Raw genomic sequence first — 13,034 nt, forward strand, 5'->3', positions numbered from 1 at the left:
CTAGTGAGACCACAATAGTGAGACCACTCTCGCGAGACCACAATAGTGAGACCACTCTAGTGAGACCACTCTAGTGAGACCACAATAGTGAGACCACTCTAGTGAGACCACAATAGTGAGACCACTCTAGTGAGACCACTCTAGTGAGACCACAATAGTGAGACCACTCTAGTGAGACCACAATAGTGAGACCACAATAGTGAGACCACTCTAGTGAGACCACGCTAGTGAGACCACTCTAGTGAGACCACTCTAGTGAGACCACTCTAGTGAGACCACAATAGTGAGACCACTCTAGTGAGACCACTCTAGTGAGACCACAATAGTGAGACCACAATAGTGAGACCACTCTAGTGAGACCACGCTAGTGAGACCACTCTAGTGAGACCACTCTAGTGAGACCACTCTAGTGAGACCACAATAGTGAGACCACTCTAGTGAGACCACTCTAGTGAGACTACTCTAGTGAGACCACTCTAGTGAGACTACTCTAGTGAGACCACTCTAGTGAGACCACTCTAGTGAGACCACTCTAGTGAGACCACTCTAGTGAGACTACTCTAGTGAGACCACAATAGTGAGACCACTCTAGTGAGACCACTCTAGTGAGACCACTCTAGTGAGACCACAATAGTGAGACCACTCTAGTGAGACCACTCTAGTGAGACCACAATAGTGAGACCACTCTAGTGAGACCACTCTAGTGAGACCACAATAGTGAGACCACTCTAGTGAGACCACAATAGTGAGACGACAATAGTGAGACCACAAACTTTAGTTGAGACCACTCTAATGAGACCACTCTAATGAGACCACTCTAGTGAGACCACTCTCTTGAGACCACTATAGTGAGACCACTCTAGTGAGACCACTCTAGTGAGACTGAGCTTCCCTCTCGCATTTCTTAAGATTCGTCGACCTAAATCTAATAAATATTATAATGTAATTTATTTCACATTCATTGCTTTGTGTATGCGACATGGTTTCTAATTATAGCAACATGAATGGCTGCCCTATAGCAACAGACGCGACTCCTGCAGACGACTGTTGATTATTTTGTCGTCTCGTCTGTATGAACTCTTTCAAGTTTCTACACATAATAATACGGGTATGTTCAACAATTAACAGGAATTGATTAAATTCTTTGTTTGAATACACCGCCTTGGGCAAAGTGGCAATTCGACAATAATCGAATCATTGATTTTTCTCCCAAGACAATTTGTCAACAAAAAAAAAATAAAAAAATAAAAATAAAAAAAAGGAATCGACCTTGTTAGCTAACGGACAAAACAGTGAAATATATTGTGTTTGTTTTTCTCCGTAATTTGGTCAGAGGGAACGTCAGAGGGAGTCCGTTCAAATACGTCATAAGGCAGCCCCCTTCAAATACGTCATAAAGCAGCCCCTTGAAATACGTCATAAGACAGCCCATTTAAAAACGTCTTAAGCCCTTCGCCGTTGTAATTAACTGGAATCAATTTAGTCAGCAGGGGGTGTCAAGTGTCACGCTGACCTCTCAAATGGCATCGACTAGACAGAATTTGAAAACAACCGTCCAGGTACAAAAGACCGAACCAGAGCATGACCTAGACCTTCAGGATCCAATTACTGGATTAAGCGCTGTGCACATTTTTTTCTTTCAAGGGAGAAAAAGTATCACAAATGGAACATCGCGGGCTCCGTAGATTCAATCGACCGTGAACATCTTTTGTACAGTTCGTTGTGTTTACAGAGGCGTGACGCTATGGGTGTGGTCACCTAGAACTGTGAGAAAAGTGTGGCAGACGTAAAGATGGGGATTAAGCTTTAGGCAGTAGCAGGTTAAACAATCGAGCCGACGCTTGTAATTTTTTTCCTGCTCTCTGCTGGTGCGTATCGCTAGCTGGGTGTTTGATTTCCTACAGCCCTTCAAATCATCAGCGCCACCTTCAGGTGAGTACTTTCTCTCATTGTGTCCGGTATAATGTTTTGCTCTTGTTGATGCAGACTAGCGGAAAAAAAAAACATCAACTTATCCTAGTTTCTTCCACTTAGTTTACCTTTTTTTTTTATAAAATCATTTTTATTGACAATGTAACAATTCAAACAGTGAACTTAACCTTTCTCTCACTAGCCCGTACACAAGTTAACTTGCTGATACATGGCTGATACCTTCAGTCATGACACTGTCAACTCAGTGACACCAAATCTCAAAGCACTTTTGTATAAACATCCTACAAAAAAAAAAACAACTAAATTATAATCCATCTTTAAAAATGTATGTTATGCACTCACTTATCCTGTGCAGAATAAGCTGATCAAAAGCAAACGATCACTATTCTTGGCCAGTTCTAACACATTACTTTAACTTTGAAATAAACCTGGAGTGATCTCCCCTAAACTTTCTCGAATATTCTTATATAAAACAACGGGGATGGCAGCTCGGTAAATAGAATTGATTTTTAATTCATTTTTACTTACTTAAACTTTTTAGAATAGAATAGAATCTCGTAGGAAAAAGAATTGCGCACCAAGCGAACGCCAAAGCAATCTGTGTATAATAGTGCAGATTATTATTAGTACTTTATAAATTCACATGTGTTTTTTGAGAACTTGGAAATAGCGTAAATTACTGCTTCCGGTCAGCTGAAATTACTCAAAATTTGACAGAAGACAGAGAATTAGATATTTTACTTACGTGTGAAATTTCATTTATCCATCTGAAATAGTATTCGAGGTTATAGGCTTTTGAAAAATTGAAAGTAGAAAGTTCCAGTTCCGGTTATCGGAAATCACTCAAAAGTTGATACGGATCTAGGATTTTGATATAATTTCATCAACCTAGCTGTAACGGTACTCAAGTTATCGTGTTTACAGACACACACGCAGACAAAAAGACACACACACATACACAGACATACGGACAAGATTGCAAAACTATGTTTTTCCAACTTAGGGAGGTGTAAAACCTCGAGATTTGCAAAAATCTCGATTTTTTGTGTGTGTGCATGATTACAAGATTTTCTCTATACTTCGTATATACGAGAAAGTAAAAAGGGTCTTTGATGCACAATGTTCTAGACAATGCATACAATCTATTAGTTCTTCTACACAGGTTTCTGAAGTTTGACTTTTGCTATCCACACGCGCACTACAGCTGTCCAGGTTTTCCTTTAATTTACTGCATTCTTCCTTTTCAGCGCATGATTTCCTAAAATCTTCCTTTTCAGCGCATGATTTCCTAAGATCTTCCTTTTCAGCGCATGATTTCCTAAAATCTTCCTTTTCAGCGCATGATTTCCTAAGATCTTCCTTTTCAGCGCATGATTTCCTAAGATCTTCCTTTTCAGCGCATGATTTCCTAAGATCTTCCTTTTCAGCGCATGATTTCCTAAGATCTTCCTTTTCAGCGCATGATTTCCTAAGATCTTCCTTTTCAGCGCATGATTTCCTAAGATCTTCCTTTTCAGCGCATGATTTCCTAAGATCTTCCTTTTCAGCGCATGATTTCCTAAGATCTTTTAAAGAATCAACGAGCTCCTCTGGTTCCTCTTCTTTAGGATTGGAAGCAGCGAAAACCTCATCAACAAGTCCCATTTTGTTTAGCTTCCACTTAGTGTTCCAGGCTTGTGATATTTCTGACTTGTTTTTTTTTTAAATCTATTTTCAAAATCAATATGAGCTTTGTTGAAAAAATTAATATTAATGAATTTAATTTATGACCATTAGAATGTAGCAAGTATTTTACTAAAACATTTCTGTTCAGTTTGTACAACTTTTCTTGGCGAATGTTCTGATATACACCTGAATCCAGTAGGGTTGGATATTTGTGTTTTCTTAAATTTTATTTTTTCCAGAAAGTCAACATTAATGTACAAAACATACTTAACATTTGTTATTGGTTTTTATAATACCAGCGTGTAGCCTAATTTGCATATATACTCCTTTACCGCAGCCCACAATTCTCATGTTACATATCGTTGAGATTTTATCGTCTGGCTGTCAGAAAACTAAACCTAGCAACCAAAGAGAGCGCTTGTAATACGAGCTTTTGGTAGGGCAGTCGTTACAATAAAGAACTGATATATCTTTCACAGCTTAGATATTGTGAACAGACTAGGATATAGAACATGAACTGCTTTTAATGAATTTATATTTTGCCAATGGGGAACACAAATACTGGAGATACTCCCCACCCCACCTGGTATTAACGCTGGGGAAAGTCCAGAAACCACCACCTGCACAGTATGGAAAACTGGAACTTGTTTGAAGGATTTTTATTTATCAACTGTAGTAACGTGTGTTACTGCACTCGAAATACTTCAGTAACTGTGCACATTCCCTTCAAGTCTTGGTACGCACAGTCTATGCAAGCAGTAGAAAAAAGGCTCCATACAGACACACACACACACACATTATATATATATATATATATATATATATATATATATATATATATATATATATATATATATATATATATATATATATATATATATATATATATATATATATATATATATATATATATATATATATATATATATATATAATGTGTGTGTGTGTGTGTGTCCATCTGATGCCTCTCGCTCTGTCTGTAGATTGTGTCGCCAGCCAATCAATTAATAGGTTAGAAAAACAGGGGGACAAGACGCACCCTTGTTTGACTCCTGTCTTACCCATGAATGGCTTTCGAATACTCTCAAAATAGCCAATATTTTGTAAACAATTTTTTTTGGTCCTTAGAATCCTCCCCTATTAAAATGACCAAAATAGGTCCTATGTAATGGCCATAATAGGACCTACATGAAGGGTCTTGCCCTGTGTTAGACTAAAAAACAACTTTACCCCCCCCCCCCCCCCACACACACACCCACCTTTTCTTTTTGTGTCCATACTACTTAAAAAGAGCGATAAGTAAATGAAAAATGTTGAATTCATTCTCGTGTCAAGTAATTAGTGCCGGGAACTAACGCTGTACTTGAAGTCTACCGTCAACACTTCATGTACACATACAGAGCTCTTCAAAATCTAACTGTAAGGTCATTTATAATATCATTCAATGTGGACAAAGTGACATTATTGCTACATGAACAGTACATCGGTGACAAACGTATTTTCATTGATTTATCGAACTCAAGTACTTGATTACTGTATTAGAATGTTGAAGCAAAAGTGCGTGTTTAAGTAACAGAAGAATTCTATCAAATACCGTAAAATGCCTTGTTGTGGCACGGTCTTTGAAGACTAAATAAAATATTTCACAGTAACTGTCAAATATTATTGTTAATGTTATCAAGCCTATAAATGGTATCAAGCCTATAAATGGTATCAAGCCTATAAATGGTATCCAGCCCATTAATGGTATCGAGCCCATTAGTGTTATGAAGCGCAACACATAATGGTATCAAGCCTATAAATGGTATCGAGCCCATTAATGGTATCGAGCCCATTAGTGTTATGAAGCGCAACACATAATGGTATCAAGCCTATAAATGGTATCGAGCCCATTAATGGTATCGAACCCATTAGTGTTATCAAGCGCAACACATAATGGTATCAAGCCTATAAATGGTATCAAGCCTATAAATGGTATCGAGCCCATTAATGGTATCGAGCCCATTAGTGTTATCAAGCGCAACACATAATGGTATCAAGCCTATAAATGGTATCAAGCCTATAAATGGTATCGAGCCCATTAATGGTATCGAGCCCATTAGTGTTATCAAGCCTATAAATGGTATCGCGCCCATTAATGGTATCGAGCCCATTAGTGTTATCAAGCGCAACACATAATGGTATCAAGCCTATAAATGGTATCAAGCCTATAAATGGTATCGAGCCCATTAATGGTATCGAGCCCATTAGTGTTATCAAGCGCAACACATAATGGTATCAAGCCTATAAATGGTATCAAGCCTATAAATGGTATCGAGCCCATTAATGGTATCGAGCCCATTAGTGTTATCAAGCGCAACACAAATTTTGTATCAAAAGTTGCGATCTGTAGGATCAAACCTTTGCAGAAAAAAAAAAAAAAATACAACCCGTTGCCTTAAGGGTGTAAAAACATGTTTATTACTTGTCAAACAATTTCGATGTTGCAGAGCTACCAAAAACCCCTGGGTATATTTAGGATGGACTTGCTGTATGTGATGACCCTTGTGGCCGCATGTGTGACCATGGGGTCAGCTCTGACTGAACGGGTCCCGTACAAGGACGGTACATCCAAGACATCCTTCACGACCGAGGAGATCACAAATTTGGTGTACATTCACAACGCCTACAGGAGCGTCGTACAACCAACGGCCGGCTTCATGGCGGAAGTGGTCAGTTGTAACATGTGCGTGTGTGTGTGTGGGGGGGGGTCATGGCGGAAGTGGTCAGTTTATCCCTCTTAGCCAGTTGTAACGTGTGTGTGTGTGTGTGGCGGGGGGTCATTACGGAAGTGGTCAGTTTATCCCTCTTAGCCAGTTGTAACATGTGTGTGTGTGGGGGGGGGGGGGGTCATGGCGGAAGTGGTCAGTTTATCTCTCTTAGCCAGTTGTAACATGTGTGTGTGTGTGGGGGGGGGGTCATGGCGGAAGTGGTCAGTTTATCCCTCTTAGCCAGTTGTAACATGTGTGTGTGTGTGGGGGGGGGGGGTCATGGCGGAAGTGGTCAGTTTATCCCTCTTAGCCAGTTGTAACATGTGTGTGTGTGTGTGGGGGGGGGGTCATGGCGGAAGTGGTCAGTTTATCCCTCTTAGCCAGTTGTAACATGTGTGTGTTTGGGGGGCGGGTCATGGCGGAAGTGGTCAGTTTATCCCTCTTAGCCAGTTGTAACATGTGTGTGTGTGTGTGTGGGGGGGGGGGGGTCATGGCGGAAGTGGTCAGTTTATCCCTCTTAGCCAGTTGTAACAACGCGAGTGGGATTTTATTAACACGTTTTTATTAACTCAGCTTCGCGTTTTTTTGCTGTTAAAATTGACAACGAAAATTAGCCCACTTCTGATTGCTCTAGAGATCTGAAATTCTGCATGCAGGCTATTTTCGCCTAACAATTGCCCCATAGACCGTCAGGTTTGAAAGAGAAACTTTTCACTTGGTGTGCAATTCTTTTTTTTTATTACCACGTTTTTTTAAAATGTTTTACAGTGTAATGCTTAAGGTGGGTGGAGAATCGACAGTTAATCTGTTCGAGGAGGGATGGACGGTGGGCCAACTACCTAAAAGCATTCAAAAACCTTTTGATCCTTTTTATTTTGATAAAAAATCCTCTAAATTTTTATGTATTTAAAAACACTTAGTCAAGTCATACTTAATCAAGTCATTAGATAAAGTAGAAAATAAACTATATAAAAAACTTGTTTAAAAACCACGTTTTTCATGTGTAGCAACGGACTAAAAAGGAGAAAATAAAATACTTAAAAAAAACTTTAAAAAAAACCACGTTTTTCTTGTGGACTAAAAAGTAGAAAATAAATTTTTCTTCCGACCCTAGGGGATCTACCAATGACTGCTCGTAGATTTTGTGCTTCCTCGAGCTGTGCAGGTTCTTGTGATGACTGTTCATACATTTGATGACAAAAAACGTGGGTCGGGCAGATTTATGATTAAAGCGAAAACGTACACACGTTTTTTGTCATCAAATGTATTAACGGTCATCACAAAAACCTGCACAGCTCGAGGAAGCACAAAATCTACGAGGAGTCATTGGTAGATCCCCTAGGGTCGGAGGAAAAATTTATTTTCTACTTTTTAGTCCACAAGAAAAACGTGGTTTTTTAAAAAGTTTTTTTTAAGTATTTTTTTTAAAACTCATTTTAAAAATGACCACATGTAAAATATAGCGTAATAAAATCTATATATATAATTCTCCTCTTCGAGCCGTTAGAAAACAAGCTGCAAACGCTCTCCCTACCTCCCCACCCCTACATGGTTTTAGTGAGCTGTGTTCACTCTAAATGTTTACAAGCAGAGCCAACGATTTTAAACGTAGGAGGGGGGGAGAGGGGGGGGGGGGAAGGAAGGGGGGGGGGTTATGGTCCTTAACGAGCTACTTATAGTGTTTTAAAGAAATATTTTCAGTGTCAGTGTTGGTACTGTCGAATTCACAAATTATGAATTATTGAAAATTAGAAACAACTAAATAGCGGCGTATGTTATGCCGCGGGCCGGCTCGTAAATTTAATAATAGCGATGAAAATAGTACTTTACATAAGTAAAGTTCCCTTTTAAAACCTGATGGTCTATGGGGCAAGTGAATTAGAGTTCACTTGTTTCTGTGACCTCGGCATATGAAGAGATAGTGTGGTCAGCACTATGCCCAACCGCATTTACTTTCCCTAACGTGAGTTAAGTACCCATCAGAGTTGGGTAGACGACTGTCTACTGACTTGAACCCGGATTCGAACTCGAGACTTACGGGGTGGCAGTCCATCTCTCAACCGCTAGACCACTCCGTAGTACTTTACAAATGAAACTTCAATTAATTCTTTAAAAATTAATTAGTTAAATCAAATTTGATGTCAGATTGCACGTCAACTGGTCGGCCTGTAGTACACTCGCCGTGGCAGCCCTAGATCCGCCATTGTCAACACATACAGCACATTGTATGATGTCGAACCAATTGTCAACACATACAGCACATTGTATGATGTCGAACCAATTGTCAACACATACAGCACATTGTATGATGTCGAACCAATTGTCAACACATACAGCACATTGTATGATGTCGAACCAATTGTCAACACATACAGCACATTGTATGATGTCGAACCAATTGTCAACACATACAGCACATTGTATGATGTCGAACCAATTGTCAACACATACAGCACATTGTATGATGTCGAACCAATTGTCAACACATACAGCACATTGTATGATGTCGAACCAATTGTCAACACATACAGCACATTGTATGATGTCGAACCAATTGTCAACACATACAGCACATTGTATGATGTCGAACCAATTGTCAACACATACAGCACATTGTATGATGTCGAACCAATTGTCAACACATACAGCACATTGTATGATGTCGAACCAATTGTCAACACATACAGCACATTGTATGATGTCGAACCAATTGTCAACACATACAGCACATTGTATGATGTCGAACCAATTGTCAACACATACAGCACATTGTATGATGTCGAACCAATTGTCAACACATACAGCACATTGTATGATGTCGAACCAATTGTCAACACATACAGCACATTGTATGATGTCGAACCAATTGTCAACACATACAGCACATTGTATGATGTCGAACCAATTGTCAACACATACAGCACATTGTATGATGTCGAACCAATTGTCAACACATACAGCACATTGTATGATGTCGAACCAATTGTCAACACATACAGCACATTGTATGATGTCGAACCAATTGTCAACACATACAGCACATTGTATGATGTCGAACCAATTGTCAACACATACAGCACATTGTATGATGTCGAACCAATTGTCAACACATACAGCACATTGTATGATGTCGAACCAATTGTCAACACATACAGCACATTGTATGATGTCGAACCAATTGTCAACACATACAGCACATTGTATGATGTCGAACCAATTGTCAACACATACAGCACATTGTATGATGTCGAACCAATTGTCAACACATACAGCACATTGTATGATGTCGAACCAATTGTCAACACATACAGCACATTGTATGATGTCGAACCAATTGTCAACACATACAGCACATTGTATGATGTCGAACCAATTGTCAACACATACAGCACATTGTATGATGTCGAACCAATTGTCAACACATACAGCACATTGTATGATGTCGAACCAATTGTCAACACATACAGCACATTGTATGATGTCGAACCAATTGTCAACACATACAGCACATTGTATGATGTCGAACCAATTGTCAACACATACAGCACATTGTATGATGTCGAACCAATTGTCAACACATACAGCACATTGTATGATGTCGAACCAATTGTCAACACATACAGCACATTGTATGATGTCGAACCAATTGTCAACACATACAGCACATTGTATGATGTCGAACCAATGTCGTACCTGCATTAAAATGTTGTACCTGATGCATATTTTGTCGTGCAGGAATGGGACGCAGACATAGCGGCTCTGGCACAAGAATGGGCCAACAACTGCTCAGGGGCTCACCGGCCCAACCCCTCAGTCGGCAACTGGACAGGGATGGGAGAGGCTCTCTACACTTTCTTCGGTATTTATGTTTGATAAAGTAGATTGTTGTGGTACTTTCTGTTTTATAAAGTAGAATCGTTGAGGTATGAGTTTGATAAAGTAGTATCGTTGTGGTACTTTATGTTTGAGTTTGATAAAGTAGATTTCTGTGGTACTTTATGTTTGAGTTTGATAAAGTAAAATCGTTGTGGTACTTTATGTTTGAGTTTGATAAAGTAGAATTGTTCTGGTACTTTCTGTTTATCGATGACCCCAATGTAGGCCTACCTGTCAAATGCTTTAACATCATAACTATTTGCTTTTAACAGTATAATATCGCTCTGTCACATACAGTTTTATTGATACACGCTAGTGAATATCGACTTAAGAATTTGTAAGCAAAAAAAGACTGCAGTAGTCAAATTTTCTGAGCAAATGACCAGCATAAGAAATGTAATCTTGAGCAGCAATAGCTGAGCGGGAATATCAAAGTAGAAATAGTTGACCAACATGCATTGGGGGTAGTCCATATCAAAGTAGAAATATTTGACCAACATACATTGGAGGTAGTCCATATCAAAGTAGAAATATTTGACCAACATACATTGGGGGTAGTCCATAAACGACGCTGCAATGGGAGGAAGGGGTTCGGACTTTGGCGACGATATGTGACTAGCTAGAGAGGAGGGAGGGGTTCAGGAAGGTGACTCTTTTGGGTAAGGGGGGGGGGTGGTGGGAAGGTCAGGAAGCTAGAGAACATACTTTTAGAGGGGGGGGGGGGGGGTAGAGAACATACATTTGGGAGGGGGGGTTAGGCTGAAGTCTGATGTCATTTTGGGAGGGGGAATTGCGCTTTGTGACGAATCGATTAACACAAAGATGAGCCATACGAATCGAATTAACACCTAGATGAGCCATGCAAGCTAATCTTAGTATCAAATGTTATTCTACTAATAAAGTGTAACCAATGACTTGCGTTCACCTGTACTGAATCAATTACTTTTTTTTAATGAATTAATGAATTCGTGAATGTGGAGATAATGATCACAATACGTTTGTTAATATGTAGATAAATATTACATTCAATGTGTAGATTCTACGATTGTGTATTTTTTCATCTCGCCACTGTACAGGTAATAGTTACAATGAATTGGTCGCCGTTGAAGCATTTTACAACGAGTCACGAGACTACAACTATGATACTGGGGTGTGCACCGCAGGGAAAGTTTGTGGACACTACTTTACGGTAAGTCTCTGTAATACGTCTGTACATTAGGTCTCTACAGTAGGTCAGTACAGTAGGTCTCTACATTAGGTCTGTACATTAGGTCAGTACATTAGGTCAGTACATTAGGTCTGTACATTAGGTCTGTACATTAGGTCTGTACAGTAGGTCTGTACAGTAGGTCAGTACAGTAGGTCAGTACATTAGGTCAGTACATTAGGTCAGTACATTAGGTCAGTATAGTAGGTCTGTACAGTAGGTCTCTACATTAGGTCAGTACATTAGGTCAGTACATTAGGTCAGTACATTAGGTCTCTACATTAGGTCAGTACAGTAGGTCAGTACATTAGGTCAGTACATTAGGTCTCTACATTAGGTCAGTACAGTAGGTCAGTACATTAGGTCTGTACATTAGGTCTGTACATTAGGTCAGTACAGTAGGTCAGTACATTAGGTCTGTACAGTAGGTCAGTACATTAGGTCAGTACAGTAGGTCTGTACAGTAGGTCTCTACATTAGGTCAGTACATTAGGTCAGTACATTAGGTCAGTACATTAGGTCAGTACATTAAGTCTGTACATTAGGTCAGTACAGTAGGTCAGTACATTAGGTCAGTACATTAAGTCAGTACATTAGGTCAGTACATTAGGTCTGTACAGTAGGTCAGTACATTAGGTCTGTACAGTAGGTCTGTACATTAGGTCAGTACATTAGGTCTCTACATTAGGTCAGTACAGTAGGTCAGTACATTAGGTCTGTACATTAGGTCAGTACATTACGTCTGTACATTAGGTCTGTACATTAGGTCAGTACAGTAGGTCAGTACATTAAGTCAGTGGGAATGTTACGTCCAGCTAGATCTATTTCTTGCACACTGCATCTAGTATTGTCCTTGCTTCTCTCGCACCGTGTTGCATTGATTGTATGACGGGCCGAATCAGGCCCAATAGCGGGGGCTTTAACCCTATGGGCGCCATTATTATAGACTATAGACAGCTTGTTAAGTTCTTCTACAGGGTTTGTTCCGTGTGCGGTCTGAAGGTTGTTGTCATTAAATAATTTGACCCGGGGCAATTCAAATTATCACAACCCGGGTTGAATCAATAGACGCGAAATGAATTTTCTAATGCTGTCTTTACAAAAATTGTAAGGATACTATTCCTATTTTTTTTTATTTTTTGCACTCGTTTCTATTTAAATTTTAAATAAAGGGGTTATGAGTGCTGTTGAAGGTCATTATGTCGTGTGGGGGATTGGGGTGGTGTTGACGGGGATTGGTGGGGGGTATTGACAGGGATTGGGGTGGTAGTGACGGGGATTGGGGTGGTAGTGAGGGGGATTGGGGTGGTAGTGCGGGGATTGGGGTGGTAGTGACGGGGATTGGGGTGGTAGTGACGGGGATTGGGATGGTAGTGACGGGGATTGGGGTGGTAGTGACGGGGATTGGGGTGGTAGTGACGGGAATCGGGGTGGTATTGACAGGGATTGGGGTGGTAGTGACGGGGATTGGGGTGGTAGTGACGGGGATGGGGGTGGTAGTGACGGGGATTGGGGTGGTAGTGACGGGGATTGGGGTGGTAGTGACGGGGATTGGGGTGGTAGTTACGGTCATTTTGTCGTGTTGCTGACGGGAATTGGGGTGT

At 40.1% G+C, this 13,034-nt stretch overlaps 1 protein-coding gene across 1 annotated transcript in view; it reads left to right on the forward strand.

Annotated features, from left to right (window-relative positions):
- Positions 1 to 1,579: 1,579 nt before the first annotated feature.
- Positions 1,580 to 13,034, forward strand: part of LOC131927782 (glioma pathogenesis-related protein 1) — a 14,974-nt gene continuing 3,519 nt past the window's right edge. The window contains exons 1-4 of the mRNA XM_059283595.1: positions 1,580 to 1,932; positions 6,087 to 6,308; positions 10,083 to 10,206; positions 11,300 to 11,412. Coding sequence (XP_059139578.1) covers positions 6,117 to 6,308; positions 10,083 to 10,206; positions 11,300 to 11,412 — 429 coding nt within the window. The 5' untranslated portion in view covers positions 1,580 to 1,932; positions 6,087 to 6,116. The remainder of the gene's footprint in view (positions 1,933 to 6,086; positions 6,309 to 10,082; positions 10,207 to 11,299; positions 11,413 to 13,034) is intronic.

This window comes from Physella acuta, unplaced genomic scaffold, assembly GCF_028476545.2.
Source record: "Physella acuta isolate Inbredline_101_S28 unplaced genomic scaffold, ASM2847654v3 ptg001440l, whole genome shotgun sequence".
Classification (NCBI taxonomy): domain Eukaryota; kingdom Metazoa; phylum Mollusca; class Gastropoda; family Physidae; genus Physella; species Physella acuta.